Source organism: Melopsittacus undulatus, chromosome 1, assembly GCF_012275295.1.
Source record: "Melopsittacus undulatus isolate bMelUnd1 chromosome 1, bMelUnd1.mat.Z, whole genome shotgun sequence".
Classification (NCBI taxonomy): domain Eukaryota; kingdom Metazoa; phylum Chordata; class Aves; order Psittaciformes; family Psittaculidae; genus Melopsittacus; species Melopsittacus undulatus.
The window spans coordinates 23,563,021-23,586,878 of NC_047527.1; the positions used below are offsets into that span (position 1 = coordinate 23,563,021).

Below are 23,858 nucleotides of genomic sequence, written 5' to 3' on the forward strand. Positions count from 1 at the left end.
ACACTATTGCATTTGGGACTACTACTTCTCTCCTCCCAGTGTCTCAATATGGATTTTTTAAAAAACAAAAGAATTCTGAGAAGTTAAGACTCCGAGGTGTGGATCTGCGGGCAGATGAAGCCACTGTTGGGAGCATATCTTTACATTATTCAAGTTCACAGATATCTAAGACCACATTTGGAAGAGGCACACAGACACTACTACCATTTTCACATTCTAGCACTCAAACTTACTTGTATCCTGCAGCAATGTCATGGAAAGTAGAAAGATTAATGTGAATAAACTCAGTATCTGCTACCCAAAATAAACTACAGCAATTAAAAAAAATGTATATACAAAAAATGTATAACCAGACTCTACATGTTAGAGTCTACATGTCCCCAGTCTATGCTAGAAAACAACTTCCATTCAAGTGTACACACATGAACTGAAGCATTGTCCTCTGCAGTACATCCTAAACACACATCAGGTAAACAGAGGCCACACTGCTACAAACAGCCTGGAGGCAACAGTGCACCCTGAAACACTGAGGACACACTACTTCTGCCTTTCATCATTTCACAAACAGGTCCAATACCTCAAGCATGGCTAAATAAGCCATACCAGAAGCAGGAGAATTACACAGGTAAAAACACTGCTCTAGATTTTGTATGCAGCCTTTTCCGGAAAGTACAGGGGGTCAAGCTTAGACAGGATCAACACTAAGAATGACCTTTTACTTTCCATTTGCTGAAACCTGAAATGAGCAGTAGGACCTCTGTCTCCCCAAACTTCACAAGCAGCAGGATTCTTTAATGGGTACTATGTAATCAACAGTATCCTCTCAATGTCAACAGATGAATAATCAGCTACTCTGGGAGACTACTCATTTTTAGATATGTAAGGTGGCAGGAGACCACTTTTTTGGTCCCCTTAAAAAGAAAGGGATCAACTTTTAAATCCAGTGTGCCTAATTCTCTGCAAATGTGCTTAAAAGTCTGGGATATGATGAGTGAAACCTGAATTATTTCAAAATAAAATTCCTCATGTTTTTCCATGTAATTCAGATATTTAAAGAGTCCTCAGTCAGTTCTGTAATTAACAGAATTATTTTCCAAACTATGAATACAAATATTTACAAGTATTTCTACTGAAATTTTAAGTTAAGAATATGAATATATAAATTTAAGAATATTAATACATGTATGTTAAGCTATACAATGACACTAATTAACATACAAAGTAACAGCATATTGTGAAATCATGAAAGGCAGCACCTTGCTAAACTGGATTTAGTTAGAAGTCAGATAGCATATGTGGTAGCTATTAAAAACAAACAAACATTTTTGGGGTGGGAAAAGATGGCAGTAGGAAGGGTGTGAGAGAAAGAGATTAGGAAGTACAAACACAAAACAGGATTAAAACAGAGTATCAGAATGTATGATCCCTTTCTGGTGATTTAATTTACACCATCCTAACACCAAATAACTACAACATTCCAAACATAACTAAGAGGAGATTATAAGCACTTGCTCAGAAGTGAAAGTGACATTCACACAAGTCTGATGCACAACTACATTTCATAACAACTCCATTCATATGGAAGTTAATGCAAATGGTGCTGTAGAAGCACTGAAGAGGTCAGAAACACAACCCGAACTTACCAAAAACCATCCTCCATATTGCAGGGTGGGGACGTGTAAAGGGTCCTGTGGACAGTAAACAAAAAGCTTATTAGAAGACAATCAATTTTTCAATACCTCACAAGGATTTGGCATGAGCATGAATCAGTTCTCCACCAAACTATGTAATACGCCCAAAAATCGTGGCTCTATCTTAAAAAAAGTTAATAGCAGATTACAGAGAGGAAAATGAGACTGGCAATTAGTAGGTTATAGACAAAATTCTCCATTATTTTCATAGTTATTTCCAGAACAGTAGTAGTCTGTTTGCTCAGGAGACACAATATCCCAGATGTACCTGAGGACTTCTTGATCTGGTTTCCAGACCACACCTCACACATGGCTTGCTCCCCGTGAAGTTATCAATTATAAATTTCTGCGTGTTATCAAAGAGCCATGATGCTTACACTTCAGACAACCGTGAAATGTTATGAAATAGGCCTCCTAAAACTTCCAAACTGAGTATATATAGCTGAAGATACCTATGCTCTTTACCAGTGTCAACATTGTTTACTTAAGAACCATTGACTAAACTGACTTTATGAGATTAAAAACCTCTCAGTTAATGTGAAGAGCACAGAAGGTAAGACTGGTGAAACTAGAAAGCCTGTAAACGTGAATCATACACTTAGGTAGCAAGCAGTAGTTGAACAAATATTTTCAGCACACTCTGCAGACTGCTCTTTCATCACTGTATGCGTAAAACTCATTTTTCTGTGGCATTCAGTTTTCCAGGCATCACTTTGTGAAAAGTACGGATTCATGATTTTTAAAATGAGAAAAACACATCCCAGCTCTGAAGCACAAAACAGCCCTGAGCACAAGTACTGTTTTTTCTGAGCACTGCTAATCATGAGACAGTTTAGATTTAACCCCAAGAATTATGCTCTTGCTAACAGTAATAAGTAAAAATTAAAGTAATAATAAAAATAACACCCCCCCCCCCCAACCAAAACTAAGCAGTAAGAGCATTTCCTCCACAGAATTTAGTGTCACACAAGGTTTTTTCACCTTTTGGCACTTCCTGCTCCTCACACTATTACCAAAACCTTTGCCCAACTTTCTACTGACGAACCATGGTTTTACATTGTAATGCAACTTAAGACCATTTCTAACTATCACTACCCTCTGGTAAAGCCATTTACATAAGCTGTTATATTTCTGCAAATTTGTAGATTGACACTTTTGTTAAAACACACTAAGGCAGACTCCTTTTAAGCATTATTTAAGGATCTGCAGCATCATTACTTAGCAATCTGAACTGCGACTACACACCTGCAAACAAAGGCACTGATTTTGAGAACCTCACTTCCTTGTTAGATACAGACAGACTATAAATAAAACTGCATTTTCCAGTTATCTCCACTCAGTATGACTGCAACCCATTTTTAGACTGTTCCTTAACATAAAGGAACTCAAAAAAGAAAAAATACATTAAAAAATTATACTTTAATAAAAATCAAAATAAATTCAGTGACAATAAAGAGAAATCCACATGCTACAAAAAAGTGAAATATAAACAGTTTAAACCTTACTCACCATTAGGAAAAGCTAGAACACTGATGATTAGAAAGAAGAAAATCACAGAGAGGATACCCCTCCAAATATTATCCTCTGGGACAGAATCATCCCTGAAGAGACAGACAACAAAGTGTTAGAGTACATTATAAGGATGAAGTTGAAAGGTTTTATTATTTAAATAAAAACTATATGGAAATTCAGTATAACAAAAAAAAGCATGCTGATTATATAACAAATCAAGACAGTAACTGCACTGGATGATTTTCACTCTGCACTTCTGGGTATCCCTTTCTCACAAGAGAGTTACACATATAATCAACACATGCTAGCCATAAGCATTGTTAGAGGTCAATGCAGAAGCAACAACTAAACACAAGGTGAAAAAAATCTTCCTGCTTCTTTCCACTGAAATGTTGACAGAAGCATCATCCAAAGTACATTTACACAGCAAACAGAGACCTAGACCAAAACTACCGGGTAAGCCTGGATGCAATTCCTAGGTTTCCCTCTCCTATTCTGGTGCTGCTCACAATGCCTTTCACTTTCCTCAGCCTCTTTCCAATGCCAAATGCCTGAGGTGAGTGCAGACAGGGCAGAAACAATAATTACAATCAGACTTTAGAAATAACTGCACATCTTAGAATTCATGTATAACGGAGACATAGCACAACTCGAAAGAACCGAAGACAATAGCATCTTGCTTTTAGATCTATTAAGCCAAAGTTCTGAATAAAATACCAGGTATTATTTGTGCTACTGTCACACTGTGGCCAGAAGAGAGACCTAACAATTCAGTTTGGAATGCCAAGGCAAACTTGACTGAGCTTCTCTTTCTTTTCAGGCAGGTAGAATATAGTGAACAGCAATGAGGTTAACAAAAACAAGCCCACCCAAGTTTTATAACAAACAAGTTCTACGATACCTTGGGAATACCAATAGAAACAATATTCAAACTATCAAAATGCGTACAGCTAATATTTCATAATGCATTGCCAACTAGAACTGAAATAAAAGTTTTAAATTTGGGTAATTTTCAGGTACATAGGATCAGTTTATCTATTTAAATATATTCCTTTATTTATTCCCAACCAATGATACCAAAAAATTCCCAGCAACCTTCAGTGGGATAAAGTTCCACCTGGCAGATCATCCATCACATTTCTGAATGGTTCAGTAAAAAATATGTGACAGTATAAATGTGCTCCACATTTGATATTTGCTACAGTTACAAAATATTTCTCACTTTGGAGAATTATTTCCCTTTTCCTCAAAATTGAACCTTAACAGCTCCACAGCAGACTTTCATCATTGTGAGGCATTTAAGCACTGTGTTAGTTTAACTGTATGGCAGGAAAAAGTACATTAAACATGAATGGTTTCTCTGCAGGCCTTAGGGACTCCCCACAGCAGTTTTTTCTTTAAACCAGCTCAGTCCAGATTTAACAGTCATTTTCCAGCAGCCATGCAGCACAGGCTGACACTAATTACACCAGATATGAACCCCAAGTTCAAGAGCTTAATTCTGGCTACCCTGGCAATCTCAACAGCCTCATGCTATCCAGTGTGCTTCCTAGCCAGAGCCTTGGGCTCCAATGGATTGGATAGCAAAACCACATTCCTATTTTAACACACACAAATAACACAGGTACATGCTGTCACAGGTGCCACCAAGAGGAGGAATTACTTCTTTTTTTTTTTTTTAAGAAAGAATAGATTACTAGAGTCTTATCACTGCACAATTCAGCGTGAAAGTGACAGAAGTGACAGACACTGTGATTGTATCACTTAGTTGTCACACCAACTGCACTGAAGGGTCTTTGCCTTTGCATATCAGAGTTCTGGGTACTATTCAGCTTCAGGAAAGCTGTCCTAGTCGTGTTGGCACCACTTCCCCCCAAAATCAACAAAGATGATGTATGCAGTGTTAAAACATCTTGCAGATACCTTTCAAAAGGGACAGACATCCAATCTTCCTGCCAGAAGCAGGTAAAATCAGAAGAGACTCACTTTTGTGCACTAATTAACGTAAGAATTACAGTATTTGCCTGGAGAGACTATTTACTACTGCTTCCATAAACCCCTGAAATTTCACACGGAAGCTACTGATTTGTCACCTTTCTCAGTCCTGTTGCTGTGCTCCACAAAATATCCCCTCCAGCACCCACTGGTTGCCCTCCTGCTGGTTGCCTTTGGGCTCAGAGAAGGCCACATCCCTCTCTCTAGGGAGGTAGAACACAGGGAAAGCTAGAGCCATCCCTTGCCTCCGCTCCAAAGCATCTGGATCACTCAGCAGAAAATAACCAAGACATCTGCAGCCATTGCCAAAAGCACGAGAAGAACATGCTTTAAAAACCAGAATACCCCTCCACTCCCCACTTTAATGTGGAAAAGTCAAACACACATTTCATTTTCTGTATTATTACTGCTACCTGAAATTACTGCTGTCCGAAGTCAGCTTCATCCTTATCTATCAACTCAAAGTCAGCATCAGCTGCTCCCAGTGATCACAAGGGAGACCCTACATTACTGCTTGGTATATCCAAGGGAAAAGCCTTTTCTATGATCTTCTGAAGCCCCACATATTTCTGACATAAAATAATTATAGAAGAGACAAGAAAGACTTTAAGGGAAGAATTTCCTCTATCTATGCTGAAGTTCCTGAAAAAATAAACTTTACTTGACAACATCAGTATGAAACAACATAGAAAATACCCTGCATAATAAGTTGATCAGGAGAGCTATGACAGCAGAGGAAGCAAAGAATCACTTGTCACACTTTACTGGGAAGTCTACAATGCCTTACGCCCAGGAAGTGGAATCACAAATACAAGCCACTGGAGACTCAGTGCATGGGAATAGAAAGGCCAGACCTGGAAGCATGTGGGGGATTATGTCCTCTCCTGCAGTTTCTCAAAGAGTACATATGGTTTGGGAAGTGTCCCAAATAAGGCAATGGAGACAGCACTCTCCTATCTCTCAGGAGACTGAGGAAACTGCTGCGACAGCTGGAAACAGCAAGAGTATAGGGGAAGGAGACAAAAAAATCAAAGTGGCTTCCACAACCTGAGAAGAAACAGAGAAGAGTTAGAGAGAAGTCAACAGTTATTTAAACACAGGAAGTGGGGCAGACCAGGGACAGATAAAGAAGAAAATGAAACTGGAGAAGTCAAAGTAATAAAGCTAGGAAGACAAACAGAAAGAAAAGCCCCTCTTGGGAAATTGCAAACAAAATCCCCAGAAGTGAAGCACCATTCTTTGTGCCTAAAGGACTCCGTGACTCTGAAACTGTTGCTTGGTTCAGCCTCTGCTTGAACGAATTAATGGCAAAATTTCCTTCTTCCCCAAAGGTGACTGATTGATTCCATTAATCCTTCAGAACGATGTCTGGATGAGTATGTTACTAATTCACAAGTCTGACCTAACTTAGCCCTACAGTGAGAAAAGTGATAGGGTGAAGGGAAACTGGAAAAGATGAATGCTTACAGCAAAGGCCTCTAATTAAACATTGTACCAAAACACAGAAACCTGTTTCTGACTTAAGAGCTAAGAGGAGAGCCCCTGGGACATTTTACCTTAGCTAAGGTAACAGTATCTAAGTTAAACAAGGGATGTGTTCACCAAGAATATCTTCCTTGGGGCCATGCACAAGTTGAAACTAGACAAAGCACACATCAGACGATCTGCAGCTACACTATTTTACACTTCTATATGCTCCTTTTTCAGCTCAGCCCAGGCTTGACCATTATTTTCATAGCTGATAAAAACTACCTATTTAGATTCTTAGAATACGATGAAAGATCACACACTGAATTCAGGCCTAGAGACTAATGATATTCTTATGTCAAATGCAGAGTTTAATCAACAAGGCCATTGAAATCCGATTGTGCACATACAATGCCATAAAAGTAAATGAGCACTAAACACAACACACAACTCAGCTGAAATCTCTCAGGAATCACTGTTTGCCCATAGACTGTACCATTTAGCCTAAAGGAGGATTAAGTTATAATCTTCACAGCCCCGTTCAGTAGGAGGCAATTAAAAGTATGCACAACTCAGAAATACTGCAAGACACCCTTCAGGCTGCACTGCTATGTAGACTGCATTCACAAATAGCGCTCATGGAAATAACTGTGTCCATTCTTAGCTTTATTTCCATGAATGACTGCAGTGGCAAAGTCCACAGAGCTGTTCTGCGGTGGGGAAAGGATGTGGCTACCCATATCAGTACCAGGTCTTAAGTCAGTGTGTGACTAGCCACAGATAGTGTATAAAAATGACACAGAACAGTTGCTTCCACCCCCTCAACTCTTGGTAAATTATCTACTTGAATGATATAATTGCTGGGCTTCTTGATACTCCAATAAAAGCCATTTTGGGCAAGTGCTTAAAGTGCACGTTTTGGTAAAGACTTTTAATAGAGACCCTGAAAATGACCAACAAGCTCCCAGGAAACGCAGCAGAGAAGGATAATGGCTCTCTGAACGGAGGGGCCTCCCTCCTGAGAAGGTTGTTCCCCAGCATCCCACCGACACAACACCCCTGCAGAGCCCACAGCGAGTCACGGCCCGACACCAGCTCTCCGTTATCCCTCCCCTAACAGGACCCACCGCCCGCTCTCGCCCCGGGCACCAGCCCCCTCCCCAGGAACCCCCCTTTGCCCGGGTACGCGTGGCCGTGGCGCCTCCGGCACCCGGGGGCGGGGCGGGGAATCCCCGCGGCGGCGGAGCAGTGGGCCGCGCACCTGGTGAACGCGAAGGCCATGAGACTGAGGATGGTGAAGCTGAGGAGGGTGATAGTGTGCGGCCGGTAGAAGAACTCCAGCGTGATGTCCTCCACCTGCTGCTCGTTGATCATGCGGAAGTGCAGCCGGTAGTTCACGTCGTCCTTGCTCAGGGTCCGGCTCCCCACACACGACGCCATCTCGCCCCTTTCCCCTCGCCTCAGAGCAGCGCTGGCTCTACCCTTGGCGGCGCGGCGCGACCCGAACCAGCCCGGCCGGGCGCCCGCACCGCCTCCTTCTGAGGAGACGCCGCCGAGAAGAAAAGCGCCGCTCCCGCAGCGCTGAAGGGCGGAGCTGGCACTGCCGCTCCGGCGGCGCTCTGCGCCCACGCGGCGAAGGAGGGAAAGAGAGGAAAGGAATAGAGGTGGGGAGAAGCGAAGCCCCGCCACACCGCCCTTTGAACAAACTGTGGGAAGGACTCTTTTCTGCCCGCCCCTACACCCCTCAGCCCTGCTCCCGAATGGTTTCACCCGAGTCGAGGGTGGGGCTGGGCGCTACACACGTGGGCTAGGCCCCGCGGGAGCGGTATGAGGGGCAGGTGAGGTGCTTGGGGGTTCTTGCGAGCGGCCGGCGCTGTGCTCACCATTCCTCCTTTTCTCCCTTCCTCCCTTGGGCTCGGTGCGTGCAGAGCGGCACGGCCTCGTGCCGGCTGTGAGCAAATGCTGCCGGCCTGCAGAGGCCTGCAAGGAGCGGCGACCACGGCCCGGCTTCCACCCGCCTTTCCTTCGCCCTGTGGCGGGGTGTGAGGCCCTCTGACACGGAGGGCCCCGTCCTTTGCAGACGTGTAGGTCCTGGCTGTGTTTCCCCTGTGTTCCCAACGGAACTGCTGTCATTCACAGCAGTTGGGCGGTGGCGTTTAGAGCCGCTTCTTCTCAGTTACGTCTTCTCTGTTTGTCCCGCGCTCAAAGCCTCGAAGCGGTACTTAGCGCTTTGTAGCGAGCGATTTCTGGTTTTAATGCTCAGCGATTTAACGCTTACACTCCCAGCCCTGCGGGCGAGGTGAGACAGCGCTTGCGTTACTCCTCCGCTGTTTCTCTCCCAGCAGGGTGCTGTGCTGAGGTGCAAGATGGCTGTGGGGGTCCGGCAGGTCTCCCGCTGGTGTTGCCTGCTCAAAACGGCCCGTGCTGCTGAGTTTAATCGGAGGCTGAGGAGCCGCAGCATTACTGCTCAGGCATGTCTGGCTCTGCGGCCCTCTAGAAATAATACTCTTCTGTGGAGATTGCAAGCGTACAGACATGTATTTGTAGGAAGCTGTTCTCCGCCTGATAGTGCCAAGGATGGATCCTTTTCTTCTCCTGAAAGTAACTTGCCTTCACCAGTAGAAAAAGAACAAGCAAAAGCAAAACCATTACCTGATCTGAATGCAGGAATACCGTATGAAGGTAAGAGGCCTGAGGGATAGCATTTCTCCTGAATTTCTGTATCATGCTTTCAGTATTAGCTCTCGTTCTTTTTTTTTCTGTCTGTTTATCTAAAATATTTATCTGAAGTTCATGACATTCACTTGATGTTAGTCCCATAGTTAATGCAGAATTCCTGTGGTCACTCTAGCATACAAAGAATACCTTTAAACCAAGATAAAAGTATAAATATTTAGGTAAAAATGTCAGTCTGGAGCTGCTGCTTGAAGGCCTTTTCATAACTCGCAGCAGCTGAGTATTTGTCTTTCTTTCATGGATGTGCTGGTACAAAATAAAGGGGTTTGTTTGGTTTAGGTGTGTTTTTTGAGTAAGGGCAGGGGAAGCCATCCCTGAAGCAGCTCGCACAACAACCGTTTGTATCATCAGGGATGAACAACAGGAGGCAGCAGTGTGAAGCCTGCTTAAGCACTGCCCTGATGAGACCGTCTCGTCCAGCTGTCTCCTGAGGAAAGGAGTTACATACAAAGTCGCCTTGTGGTGTTGTTGCCCCGAGGAAATTGCCTCACTTTTCTCTATTTTTATATCTAAGTGAGGATACAAAAAATACCCCCCTCTGAAAATAATTCTGGTACACTGAGGAAGCTTGCTCTGGATTACTAAGCAGTCTTGTATGTTCAGATTCTGCTTTGAGCCCTGCCAGCTTGGATCCTGTAGAGCTTATTTTCGGGGTGGCTCAGAGCCGCAACTGAGATCTGTGTGTTTGTGCAGCTGGTTCTGGAAACAGTGCTGCACCAGAACTGACAGGTCAGCTAGCTAATATGGGTCTGCACCTGTGGTGCAGTTTATCTGCATGCCAGATTTTTATCTGCCAACAGGCTTGCTGTTGTGTATGTGTGTGAGGAGCATTTTGCCCATTTGGCAGTGTGTATAATGGAATAAACATAATTGCTGATTTTTATGTTCTTGTTGGTAACTTGAGGTATGTTTTCTCATAGGAGGCCCAAAGAAATTAAAGCGGCAAAAAGGGGATCTGTACTTCCAGAGTAGATCTTGGTGTATATTGGTTCAGTCCTCAATAAGTTAAAGAAAATATTTGGTATCCATATAGACTCCTAGCAAGTTCTTATTACCATTTGAGGTGTAAACCTTGCTAAAAATATTTTACTGTGCTTTTGTTCCTGAGGCTTTAAGAAAGATAAATAACAAGACCTTCAACAGCTATTGAGCTAGTCTATGCAGCTCTTCCTGGAACATTAGGATCGTCTTGCTTTAAAATCTGTCTTGGTAGTTCTGGTGTGGCATTGTTTTCTTGACATGGAAGAACGTTACCCTAGTTTCTACGAAGTCATTGTACAAAGGCACAGGACACAGAAGATCCTTATCCTGAAGAGTTTACAATTAGGGCTGCTGGTCAGTAATTGGTTTGGTAATTGAGGTGGACACTAGCAGCCAGCCTGCAAACAGTAATCTTGATCCAGCTGCTGTGAGCTCCTGTCAATGGAAAAATACTTCAGTTTAGAGAATTATTTTTATTTTTTTAAGAGCTCTGTGACATGGAACACTGAAGGGGAAAGAAGCATAATGATGTTCACTTGGAAAGTCTTGATAAGTAGGAAATAGAGCTTTATTTCTTTGGCTATTAGAGGTGGTGAAGTCAGCAACTATTCTGTGATGGATAAGACATGATAGCTTGGTTGCAGTTGGCTGTGAAATACCTTGAAAGTTAAAACAACTGCAGTTCAGGCATCAGATTCAGAAGAGGGACAAAAGTAATGGGCTTGTCAGATTATGAGAAATGGTCTTTGCAGTAGCGTTTGATCTGGATATAAAAGGGCAAGAATGCGTTTATGAAGCCATGAAAGAAATTCTTTTTCAAGAAGGTGATGTGATTTGTCATCTGCAATGATCAAAGCTGCAGACTGAAGGGAGGCTTGCTGGGTGCCACACTCAGATTTGACCACATGAGCGAGAGTTGATGGGCACTGGCAAGGACATGGAATGGAGACCAAAACTGTCTGAGATTTTGGGAGCAGAGTCTGTTTTCTTATGTTGGTAAATAATAATAGGTTGGCTGTTCATCTCATCCACAGTGTTCTTGCATTTTGAAATAGATTAAGAGATCTGTATAGCATCCAGTAGGAGCAGCATTGTCTTTCACAAAATGCATTTGAGTCCTCTATATTTGTTTCTTAGACTGGGATGATGTCCCACCTTCATCTGCTTTGGAGGAGATTTCTGAGGAAGAAGCTGTGCAGATCATTGCAGAACCACTTCTTCCCCTCCAGTCTTCCACGCTCCAAGATTATGTTGATCACTCAGAAACCTTGGCAAAACTTGTCCACCTAGGTATGTATGATTTTGTTTGCGTGGTTTGCCTACATCTGGAGCTTTGGAGATTCTGTAATTTGTGTTCTGATCTTACTGGTTGCCTTGTAAACTTGAAAACAGGAGCAGTGACCAATGGCTAAAAGCAGCAGTTTCCAGGGTAAATGAAAGAAAAGAGAGGGGATTGCATGACTCCCTAGCAATGCTATATGACTTGAAGACAAATCTTGCTATTTCTCACTATTCCACAGCTTCCAGAGGTGTGGAGCACTTTGTGTAATTTGATTGGTCCTTTTTTTGGATTCATTAAGGATGTTTTAATTTGCTGCAAAAGAAATTGCAGTTTACCATCCATGGGAGGAAGGAAGAGTAATTTCTGTGCAGAACCTTACCAGTGGGGCACAGTAAACTGGGGAGGCAAGAACGAAGGAAAGTAACCGTACTTCTCATTAAAAGCTCTTAGAGTGTGAAGGGATAGATGAGCTCAAGGTTGCTGGCCACCTCCTTGTTCCCCAGAAGTGCAAGGAGAACTAGAAAGAGGTTGGAGAAATAGGTATTTGAGGGGGAGATCTATGCCCATGTAGTAACACATTTCTACACATGAACCAGTATCCAAAGGCATTTCACTGCAGAATTGTCCCTTTCGCTTGTATAAAGGAGTTGAGAATTCATTGTACATACGCTTCTGTGCAACATGAGTAGGTACCTACATGGGGCATGAGCTAGTGTACTTGATTCCTGACATGCAGGATTCACTGCAAATGCCTTCTTTCAAAAATATGAACTCAGCAAAAGTGTCTAAAATGACTGCTTGTTTTACCTGGAATCTTTCCATGGTATACAAGGTGTTGTGACCTTGCTGTGTTAAGCAGTTTCAGTATATTATATTAAAGCATAAAAGGAGTAGTCCTATGAATTCGAATGTGCCTTCATGAAACATTTATAGGAAGTAGGGTCTTTATACAATTAAAACAATTTCTAATTTTGTTTGTTGTAGGAGTTGACTTATCACAAGTGGAGAAACGTCAAAAAGCAGGTCAGCTCTTACTGACCTTGGACTTTGAAAAAGACATAAAAAAAATACTTCTGTTTCTTAAGGATGTGGGTGTAGAAGACAATCAGCTGGGAACATTCCTGACCAAAAATCCATACATCCTTGCTGAAGATCTGGAAGCTTTAGAAACCAGGTAAGCCTTTCAAACAGCAGCAAGGTGCTAAGCGTTTTGGCTTGAAGATCTGATTTCCCAGTTGGCTTAACCTTGCCTGAACTTGCATTGCAGCTTTTCCTTTCTCCCTTGATCCCCAGCTATGTTCCTGTGCCTTCTCATCAGTCAGCATTAACATGTGATGATATTTTAAGTCGAGTCAACACCCTGATCCACCTGTAAATGGACCTTTAACAAATTTTATTGCTCATCCCTGTTTCTCTGGCACAGAGGAAGCAGCTTGCCATCCTGAGGCATTTGCTTTACCTGTGCCAGTTTAGATTCCAAAACAGTCCCTGACGCTTTATCTGAAGTTGTGGAACAGTATTGACTTCTTCAGTCATGCATTGAGACTACTCTTCTAGACAACATGTCTACCCATACCTTCCAAGTTCTGCTATAAAAGAAGCAGACCAGATCTCTTCTGTGTTTACATCTACAGCAGGTGGTTTTGGTAACCTTTTTTTCATCATTGAGCTCAAACTGAGCACAAGGCTACAATGAACTAACTTGTGTGTGTGTTCACACTTGTATGGACCTACAGTGTTTCTCAGGCCATAAAAATGGACTTTTATTCTTGAAATTACTCCAGACTGGCTTGCAATAATACACACTTTGTAATGAACTCAAAACATCTTGGTATTTAAAAATTCCAGAAAAGAATGTCTTTCTGCTTATCTTTGCACTTAGTAGCTGTCCAAGACAGAAATCTGAAAATACGGCTTTTTTGGAAATGGGCACGTTAGCAGACTCATGTCTAACAGACCCAACTTTTCTTTCATTCTCCTCTGTTCTTCTGTCCTCCTTTCAGAAAAATATCCCAAAAGAATCTGTGTCATCTTCCCAGGAATAGTTTTGAGTCTAAATGTCAGGGATTGCTAATGCTCTTCTGAAGAGAATACTTTTGGCATGATAAATATCCTAACTCTCCTGTGAAGTCAGAAGTCAGCTGCTTTTTGATGATTGTCCTGTGGCATTGCCTAATTAGTGAAGTAGAGGCTGAACAGGGTAATTCCAATTTCTTTGTTTTCTGCAGCCTATTTTTTCAGTAAGTTCATCTCTGGCACTGGTGAATGCTTTCCGACAAAGTAAGTGTGCTGTGGAGAGTGTGTGGCAGGCTGTGGATTGAATGCGTCTCAGATAGCTGGCTTTTGACAGTATCACCTTTGCATAAACACTTTGGTGCAGATGGACATGGTATTGGTTACATCACTCTGTAATGTTTTATTGCTATGGATTCCATGTTGCCAGGAAACAAAACACAAATTTCAATAGACTTGGCATTTGACTTCAGATAAACACTGTAAAAGTCAAAACATTCCATAATTCATAACAATTCTGACAGTTGCAAATCAGTGTCTGTACTGCAGCTGCACCAGATTCTTTGTTTTATGGTATTGTTAATGATGACTTGAAACTGTTAATGTGCTGCATAGAACTGCTGACCCTTGTAATTAGAACTAGGGCTAACCTTGGTGCCAACACTCGCAAATTTATCTCAAGACTTTGGTCAGGTTGGATAACTGTGCTGTTTTACTATACTAGTGTCTAGAGTCAGGTTATTACAGTCTTGCCATCCCTCTTTGAAGCTTCCTGCTTCTCCAGGATGCAAAGAAATGCTTCAGATGTGAATCTTCATGACTTGTTAACAAGTAAAGGGATAGGACAACCAAAAGGTTTTATTTTTAATTTGCTCACTTCGCTGTATTTCTAGAGTGCTTGGCACTTTTGCCCTTGAAAAAATGAATGGAAGAAATACAGTGCAGCCAAGCTGCAGCATTCAAAACATAATGGGATAATTTTTGAAGGGCCAGTTATTTATTGTTGTGTTCTGCCTTTCTCCCCTTCTTAAACTCATTTTGTCTGTGGTTCCTGCAGCCAGTTCATCAGCACTGTCTGGAGCCTACGCTGCTACCTTCTGTGTTGGGTGCCTGCTCAGTTAGGAACTGATCCTCCAGAGCTTGTTCTTCGATTTTATGTCTAGAGGTTTTTGGCTTGCAATTACCTCATTTTTGAGGGTTTGTGAAGAGAGAGGGAGGTTGTCGTGACTGGAAGGTATTTTTATTTTCTTTCTCTCCACAAGACTTGATTTAACACGCAGCCCATTTTTTGCCAAATATCTGCTTCTGCAGAATATTCTGCAGTCTATTTAGTATTTTAATTACTGCCAGATAAAATTGGTCCTTGTATGCTCTAAGTTCATCTGGCAGCAAATACTCCTGTATATGCTCATCTGTAACCAAAGGAAACTTCAAATTGTAGTTTGGTTGGCTTTTGTTTTTTGTAGAAGGTGGCATGTGGGTCAATAAGTCTCTTTATTGTGTGTGGTGCACTTCTGCCCCCCCCCCCCTTCCTTTTTCTGGGAGCTATGGTAATAATATACTGCAAGTAGTACTTGAAATAGGATTTCACTTTCACTGAATTCAACAAAGTTTGGAAGTTTTTTATAAAACCCTTAGTCAGCTCCTTTTCCTTTCTGATAACCAGATGTTTTGTAACTAAATCCTTGGACCAGTGACTGAAAGTAGAACCTATTGTAACAAAAGTAACTTCAGCTGATTTAGAAATGTCTTTTTGGACAATGTCTCTACAGATAGCATTTTTGTATATTTCTACTCTAGTTCTATTGGCAAAACAGGGATGTGTATGAGTACAGTACTCTGTTCTTTCAAAAGTAGAAATGGAATTCATTAAAATAGCAAAAGGTTGTATATATCTTCTTGTCCATACCCTATGATGATCCATTAATGTGTTTTCAATCCAGAAGACAGGCTGGTAGTTAAACATAGGTTAACATAGTTATCTGCTTAAGTACAGCTGGAAGGAATTAAAATCTGTCTTCAGTATTGACATTCTGGTGCTCTGAGGTTTATTTTACTTCTAATTAATTGGAAGGGATGGTATTTTGCTTTTACGATAACTGCAGATTTCTCCCTAATTATTTTTGGCAGGGTTGCATGTTAATGCTAGAACATCTGTCCGTTTATAAGATATCGCTGAGGAATTTAAGCAAGTACTGAATAAATGTAGGCAATAAAATTTTCATCACTGGATTTTATTTTGTTTTTGTTCTCTTTCTAGAGTGGCTTACCTAAAATCAAAAAAATTTGGTAAGGCAGAAATTGCTCAGATGGTCTCAAGAGCTCCATATTTGCTGTTGTTTTCAGTGGAAAGACTGGATAACAGACTGGGTTTCTTCAAAAATGAACTTGGTTTCAGTGTAAAAAAGGTAAAGACTGTACACTGAAGTCCTCAGATATTTTGTCAGTGACAACTGTAAAGCCTTAGAACATGAATACTTCAAGTGTTTGGAGGTTATCCACAAACACTGGTGACATTACCAATGGTAACACAGAGGGTTATGGGAGGATAACATATTAACTGTCTGAAGAAGCAATATGGGTATCTAACATTCAAAGGTTCTTGAAGATGATCTGCTGCCGTTATTGTCAACCAAGTATGTGTGTGTCCAGTTTTGTTATCTGAGGTGTACCAAATCCATTACAGAAACAGGAAGCCGCATTTTTAACTTCTAGAAAAGTAATTGGTTCTCTTATCTCTTTAAGATACTGTAACATATTAACTCATTGGTGGAAAAAATAGTCTAATCTGTAAATATCACATGCTCATCTCACCAAGGGTAGCCCCTGGGTTCACTTTTGCTTACCACATCGCATGCTTAGCAGGTGTTTAGCACCATGCTTTGGGATCTTCTGGGAATAAGTGGGCACTATTAGTTGTTTCCTTCACTAACTGGGGATTGCAATGAATGTCAAATTCCAAGTGGAATCTGGTATTCTTCTATTGGCTTCTATTAGCTGAACAGTCACATAGCTGTCAGTGCCTGTTGCTAGCCTTTATGTGCTTGAGGTAAGAGATCTCTCTGGAAACAGGTTTAGTAACTGCCTTGTACTCAGGGTGGATTACAAATAATCACACATTTTAGGGCTTGTGAAGTAATTTCTTGTGTTGCCATAATACTGAGGTTAAACCTGATCCTGAGACAAACAAATTCCACTGCAGATGAAAAAATTCTTTTATAGCCTCTATTAGGTAGTGTTTTGTTTACTTAAAAAAAAAAAGTAAAAATAAAGGTGGGAAGAACAACTTGAGCACTGAGAGAGGTTGGGCAGTTGAGTGTACTTTCTGCTTTTGGGTTATTATGCTTTTACTCCCTTTTCCTGACTCTTTTATAACAGTTGTATTAGTTTTTGTTTCCAAAACCCACATATTTTTACATCTTAATATACTGCTGCTTAATGCAAACTCATCTTTGGGGTAGAAATAAAATTAAATGTATGTGAAAGTGAATCCTCTTCCAGCTGGGAGGAGCAGGAGGGAGGTGTGTATGAGATCTCTACCTTTCATTCGCAGATTCACAAGCAAGCTTTCAGTAATAATCTTTAATTTTCCCTGACTGTAGACAAAGAATTTGGTAATCCGTCTTCCAAGGCTTCTGACTGGCAAACTAGAGCCTGTAAAAGAAAATCTTCAGGTGAGCTTATTAATAGATATTAGAAGTGTATTGTGTATCCATGTAGTTTAAGGGTTGTCAGAAGGTAAAATTCCTGTAGAATCCTGTGCAGAAATAATTAAATGAAATCATTTTAGTGGGGATATAAAATAACTGAGGGTTTTGTTAAACAATGTGTTTTCCTTTATAGCTTGTGAGCTTACAGCATACATGGAGCAGAATCTTATTCTGTTCTCTACTCTGATGTAGGTTAGAGTCTCTTCCTGCCAAAATTGCTATCTGATGAAACAAATCATTACCTATTTCTTTGCAATAAGTGGGAAAAATAGGGCCTGCTTCCTCTTTTTTTTTTTTTTCCTTCTCTCACCTTAATTATAGTTTTTTGCTAACTTGGATTGTCCATGAAGCTTTAGAAGTAAGAAATGTGCAGTTGATTATTTTCCTCTTGGCAGGTAGCTAGTCTGCCAAAACGTGCATTTGACACTTATTGTCTGATAGCAGATGGTCGTTATTAACAACTGTTGGGTAAATAACTTCAAACCATAGGGACTCCTTTCCCTTTTGAAATGTAACTATGTATTGATTATTGGGCTGTAAAGCCATCTAGGCCAAGCAGCATGATGTAGTGTAACGATTTCAGAAATCCCATTATCCTGTAATGCATAACTATGGATTAAAATGTATAATTTTTGGCCAGACTCACAGCTCTGAAACTATTAAGCACTGGAAATCTTGCAATATGAAATGTGTGTGTGTGGTAAGGGAGGAGACTAGAAAGTAGCAGACTGTTCCAATTAAAAGTGCTTTCTTTTTAATGAACATTGTTTCCACAGGCTAGGGATTCAGTATATTATAATGAATGTTTTTTTAAGATCCTCAGTTCTATGCAACTGTCTTCTCTATCTACCAAAAAGTGTATGGTGTAGCATCCTTTTTTAATGTATTCTAGAGAGGGAGGAAAGATTTTTAGACACCCACTATTCGAACCTACTGATACTTAGCAGCTCCAGCCTTTCAGGAGGTTGGATGTCTCAGATTCAGAATCTGTGTCCAGACCTGTATGTCCTAAGCTGGTGGTGGGCAGGCAGTACTCAAAGTGAAATCACAGATAAATAATTCAGAAGAGATCTGGTGGTATCCCTTGTTTCAAGTCTGCTGTTACTTAGAACAACTGCTGCAGCTGACATGGTTGTCAGAAGATACCAATCATGGACTAAATGAACTGGAAGATGGCTTATCCCAGCCTCTGAAGGTTTCATCAAGCACAATTAGATTCACTGGTGTGTGAAACTGGAAAGTTTGCATTACCACTGCCTGTTGTGGGAATCATACAGAGTATGTTGAATATTGCTGGGGCTCACACAGTAAAAGTATTAGCATATCTGATCTAGAATATTAGTGAATTTAAAGGTCTGCTGTCAAACTGAGTGCAGTCAAAGCAACTTTGAGCTCACGCTTACACTTTAGCTCACTGCTCATGTCAGGAGAGCTGTTCCATTTCATAAAGTAGAAAAGAAAAACCTAAGATTCTTGCCACAATTACCTCTACAGTGGGGCCAGCTATTTAACATCAGGTCTTAACTCTTGTATGTTTATGCAGTAAATTACCCCTTCCAGCTCAGATCTATGGAAGACATCACTAAAGTGCAAACACATCTTTTCATCCGTGAATGCCTGTCTTAGCTGAGTAATATTTCATGTGATACACAAGTATTTATAAAGCAGATAAGGAAGAATGAGGAGTTGAAAGACCTGGTTATTTGCCTCTAGAAAAAAATTCCTGTAATGATTTGGAAGTCCTAAGGTAGCTTCAAAACACAGATCCTAAACCCATCCCTTTGTATTTGCCAGGCAGTTTTGGCAAAGAGCTGCAGTCTTGTCACATCAAACTGGAAAAACAAAAAGCACCACCTTTTTGCCAACTGAAGAAGTACCTAAGTTGGATTTAAAAGTCTGGTTATGTTGACTGGCAAGCACACCCACTTTGTGACTGAAAACAAGCTGCTTGTAAATGTCACTGGAGGATAGAAGAAATGGCTCAGTTACCAGACACCCTTGTATACTGAATTCCTTTCTCAACAACTCAATGAACTGCTTGCCATTCTGCACTTTGGGAGGAGTGCTCATTATTTTATTGAAAAAATGTGCTTTGTTTTCCTTTTGGGAAACCATAATTGAAGTCAAGGCAGTCTCTGAAAAAGAAATCTTACTTTAGACATTCACCAACTGTAAAATAAATTGAATGCACTGTATATTCCAACCCTTGGGATTCTGTGATTCAGCACATCTCTTTCAGGTTCAACAGACTTCAGCTGAAGATGGACAGGACTGAAATTATGCTCCCTAATATAAAAATATAATTTGGATACAGATACATTAGTGAAATAACTAACACATTAACCAAAGTAGACACTAGCTACTTGATTGCTGTGTTTTACAAAGCTCAAGAGCTCCACAACTAGAAAGTCAGTCTCTTTTGACAGCTTGGTATTGAATCTGATAAAAAATGCTTAGGGGAAAATTCTTATGCTTCTAATGGCTGCGCATACTGAGACACAGCTTTTTTTGTTCATCTCTCAGACAAGGTGAAAAATACATAACATTCACAGAAGTAATCTTTATTCCAGGGATACTTCATAAACAAATTACACTTTAATCCTGAGTGATAAATAATTTGCACTGACTTGAGAGGAATGAGTGGCAGATACTATTGTGGGTCGCATCTTGTTGCTGTGTGACAAAGGGTAGAAGAATTTTGCATCAGTTTATTTCAGTGGCACATTAAATTAAGCTAAGTTAGCTGTAGCTGACTTTAGAAGATAAAATTGTGTTCTTTTTCAGGTTTGTCAGCTTGAACTTGGTTTTCAACGGAATGAAATTCAAGAGATTGTGTTTAAAACCCCCAAGATTTTAACTGCAAGTAGAAACAAACTCAAACAGACATTTGACTACTTACACAACATAATGGGCATTCCCCACCATATGCTTACTCGCTTTCCTCAGGTGAGCTGTTTATCTGGAAATAAACTGTAGGTACTCTTTGCACAGCTGCTTCACTAGTTTGGTGCTGAACGTGGAGCCTCACTGTATGTAGGACACACACGAATTCCACATGTCTGTGGCATTTACTCTAATTGGGGTAAGTTTTATTAGCAATTTGGCAACCATTGAGAATTCCAGTGTGGAAGTGCCCTTCTGCTTCCCCTGGCACAAGTGACCCCACCACCACCACCCTTGGTCTTGTGAATTTTTAAGTTTTCAGCAGAAAACTTCAGTCATGCTCATCTTTTCTGGATTCATTCAAGATCAGTACATACTGCCTGCTTAAGGATTCCTTATCCTGAAATCCCACCTGAGAATCACAAGGGAAGACAGATCACACAGAACATGCATATATTACACTTATTTCAGATTTATCTACTTAAAAAAAAATTTACACATCCTAGGTTCTGAAAATATAGTCTAAGGTAAGAGAAGTCCTGTCTGTTAGGCAACCAGAAACTTACTGACCTTCCTAGTGCTGTGTCAGTAGCTAAAAGAAATCACAGGAGTGAGAATAGATTAGTTTCTTGATGACTATTTTGTTTTAATCTATCTCCTCTTCCTGTTATTTCCTCACAAATTAAAAGTTGAAAGCATTAGTCATTTCACCCAGTGCTGACATGCAGTCACACTGGCTTCTTGCTAGGAAAAAAAAGCACAAATTACATCTTCAGAACTGCAGTAATTTTTTTCTAAAGCAAAACTCATAGGGAATCTCACTGTCTAATCTAGCTGGCTAAAAAGCTGAAATTAGATGATGAAATCAAACTACCCCCCAGGATTTTCAGTACTTGATATTTAATGTATTTTTGCTTAACAAGGATCCTTGTTATAACTAGAGTGTCACTTTTGCCTTCCTTGATGTCTAAATGACCCCAAGTTTTGCTTACTTCCTTCTCAGTTGTCTTATTGTTGGTTTTTGTGGTGGTTCACCTCATTTTTTTCCTATTATTTGGAAGAGCAAGGGGAGAGTATCCTCTATTCCTTGTTCTTGATGCAGTCACCCTTTCTTTTCCCTGTTCTTGCCTTCCATCCTCTAAAACTGAGTTTCAGGATATGGCTAATGAAACTGTATATGGTCTGGCCGTTAATTTGTGCATTCACAAATTCACATACTTGTTTCCATCTGTTATTGCTTCTATCCTGAGTAGCAGTAATGCTGAAAATAGAGGCATACAGGATTTTTTTTGTCACATGCTTGCTGATGTTTCAGCAGTAGTTGTAACCATCCTTCCTGTCACCCAGCTCTATAAATGGTGATGAAGGATTTTTTTCCTTTTTTTTCTGACTCCCTCTTAAAATTCAGTGAAGGCAGAGGACAGTTTTGCTTTCTGTCCTAGTTCAAATTAGTTTGCATTGTCATGCATCCTTCCTTCAGCAGTGTCTCCTTTTTAGTAAAAACTACTTGCTTTAATTGCTTTACTGTTCATGTTTTCACCGTTATCTTCTCTGAAGCAGCATCTCTCTTCGGTTGTACTTCTCAGAAATGTAGTTAGATCTCTGCTTTTAAGACTTCTTAACTGTATCCTTGTCTTCCCTACTTCTAGATGTCCCACTGATTTATTTCATGTTTCCCTTACCATTGCTTTTGCCTTTGTCTAGAATTCTTTTTGTGACAAGTGTCTTCAAAGGTAGGCACTGCTGTGCCTCTTGGTTGCATTATGACAGGTGACACAGACACTCCTTTTCTGTTGCCACTGTGCAGGTTCACTCTTTTGTGGTCACCTACTCATTTCTTCCTTATGATAATGCTTATCTGAATCATAGAATCATAGAATAGTTAGGATTGGAAAGGACCTCAAGATCATCTAGTTCCAACCCCCCTGCCATGGGCAGGGACACCTCACACTAAACCATATCACCCAAGGCTTCATCCAACCTGGTCTTGAATACTGCCAGGGATGGAGCATTCACTACCTCCCTGGGCAACCCAAATCTGTCTGTATAAATAAATGCTTCTGATTATATAGGGAAAATACTTATGTGTTCCTGCTCCCCGTTTCTGAATGTCTCCTCTCCATTTGCTTGGTTGATATTACACAAAAATAACATAGCTAACCTATATAAACAAAAAACCTAACTGGCTTGAGAGCTGTATCACTCCCTGATTTCCCTTGTGTGTGTACGTCAGTGTATTGTATTGAAGCATTTATTTAGAATTTAAATAATTTATATATGAATGTAACCTACCTGATGTTTGACATAAATGAGAAGATACAAATTATTTTGCTTCCTAGATCTTCAGTTTGTTAAAAATAATGGTCTTATTTTAGATTCTGAAATACCAGAGTCTGAAATTTAGACAACCTAAAAGATTCTTCCCTTTCTTTGTTTCTTAGGTTTTCAACTCAAGACTATTACGAATCAAAGAGAGACATATGTTTCTTACATTCTTGGGAAGAGCCCAGTATGACCCAGCACAACCCAGCTACATCTCTCTGGACCAGCTAGTATCCTTGCCTGATGAGGTGTTTTGTACAGAGATTGCCAAAGCTTCTATACAGGACTTTGAAAAATTCTTAAAAACACTTTGATTAGTAGCACATGTAAAAAGGAATAAAGTTATGAAATAAACATGTTTTATAAAACTGTTCCCTTCTTAATTACTGATTTAAGGAGTTGTTACTTTTGAAACATTTGTAGGATTTAAAGGCTCACAGTAAGATTCTTCAGAATGTTTTTCAGAAGGATTGAGTGAATATGTTGATTGCTACTGATGCAATCCTTGTAATTAATGTCTAACTTCAGAGTGAATGATGCAGCACACTAACAGAAAAGTAAATTAAAGTGGATTCTTTCTTTTTCTTTTTTTTTTTCTTTTCAGTACTTCCAGAGGTCTGGGAGATGGAAAAGCTGGCTAGTGACTTATTCCCTCTCTCACGCTTTGTCTTCTCCCCTTCACCCCCCTCCTCCCAAAAGTTACTATAACAAGCTAATGCAGTAGAGAAGTGACGTGTTTACCTGCTATTATCTTAAGAGCTAGCAATGTTATTCTTTTCCTTGTATGGAAGCAAGAAGTACACTGTTACATTATGTGGAGCCCCTCATATAAAAAAAAAAACATTTTCAACAGGTTACAAAGGTGCTTCTTTGTGAAGCTGGCTGCTGACGTTAATATCCTAAAAGCTGTGCAGTGAAATTTCATCTGAGATAGCAAAGAAAATCAGCAAACTGAATCTAGGCAAATTACAGAAAGAAAATAAAGCTGTAAATGTCCCTGAAATCTAAGAAGAGCTAATTTTAAGTCACTTGTCTCTTCTTGTTTAGGGGGAACAGTTTTTTTTCCCATTCTTGTGAGATCTGCATGACTAGTAAACAAGTAACCATATGAAAAGAAGCTGTAGTATATACTTGGCAGAATTGTCTTGTTCAGTGTTAACAAGTGAAGTAAATGCTAACATTAATAACTGCAGGAGCATTTAAAGTATTTAATCCTACCAGGAAACAAGTCATGTTAATATGAAATTATCAGATGCTTCACAGTTT

The 23,858-nt window shown here is 40.3% G+C and overlaps 2 protein-coding genes across 3 annotated transcripts in view; one reads left to right on the forward strand and one right to left on the reverse strand.

Annotated features, from left to right (window-relative positions):
• The window catches only part of PTDSS1 (phosphatidylserine synthase 1), a 33,367-nt gene extending 25,099 nt beyond the window's left edge, over window positions 1-8,268 (reverse strand). For both annotated transcript variants that reach the window (XM_005150877.3, XM_005150876.3), the window contains exons 1-3: window positions 7,927-8,268; window positions 3,201-3,292; window positions 1,644-1,688 (exon numbers count right to left, since the gene is read on the reverse strand). In XM_005150877.3, the coding sequence (XP_005150934.1) occupies window positions 1,644-1,688; window positions 3,201-3,292; window positions 7,927-8,105 (316 nt within the window). In that variant the 5' untranslated portion in view covers window positions 8,106-8,268. The remainder of the gene's footprint in view (window positions 1-1,643; window positions 1,689-3,200; window positions 3,293-7,926) is intronic.
• A 135-nt stretch (window positions 8,269-8,403) lies between these two features.
• MTERF3 (mitochondrial transcription termination factor 3) lies at window positions 8,404-22,975 on the forward strand. Its single transcript, XM_034073531.1, has 8 exons — window positions 8,404-8,503; window positions 9,008-9,347; window positions 11,520-11,672; window positions 12,649-12,838; window positions 15,938-16,085; window positions 17,280-17,351; window positions 20,172-20,333; window positions 22,712-22,975. The coding sequence occupies exons 2-8, from the start codon at window positions 9,032-9,034 to the stop codon at window positions 22,904-22,906; spliced, it is 1,236 nt and encodes a 411-aa protein (XP_033929422.1). The 5' UTR covers window positions 8,404-8,503; window positions 9,008-9,031; the 3' UTR covers window positions 22,907-22,975.
• Window positions 22,976-23,858: the final 883 nt, after the last annotated feature.

Excerpts from the sequence above, each read along its gene's own strand:
- MTERF3 (XM_034073531.1), top strand. The coding sequence starts at position 9,032 with ATGGCTGTGGGGGTCCGGCAGGTCTCCCGCTGGTGTTGCCTGCTCAAA. Across the intron at positions 9,348-11,519 it reads TGCAGGAATACCGTATGAAG|ACTGGGATGATGTCCCACCT; the intron begins GTAAGAGGCCTG and ends TTTGTTTCTTAG. Across the intron at positions 12,839-15,937 it reads CTGGAAGCTTTAGAAACCAG|AGTGGCTTACCTAAAATCAA; the intron begins GTAAGCCTTTCA and ends TTCTCTTTCTAG.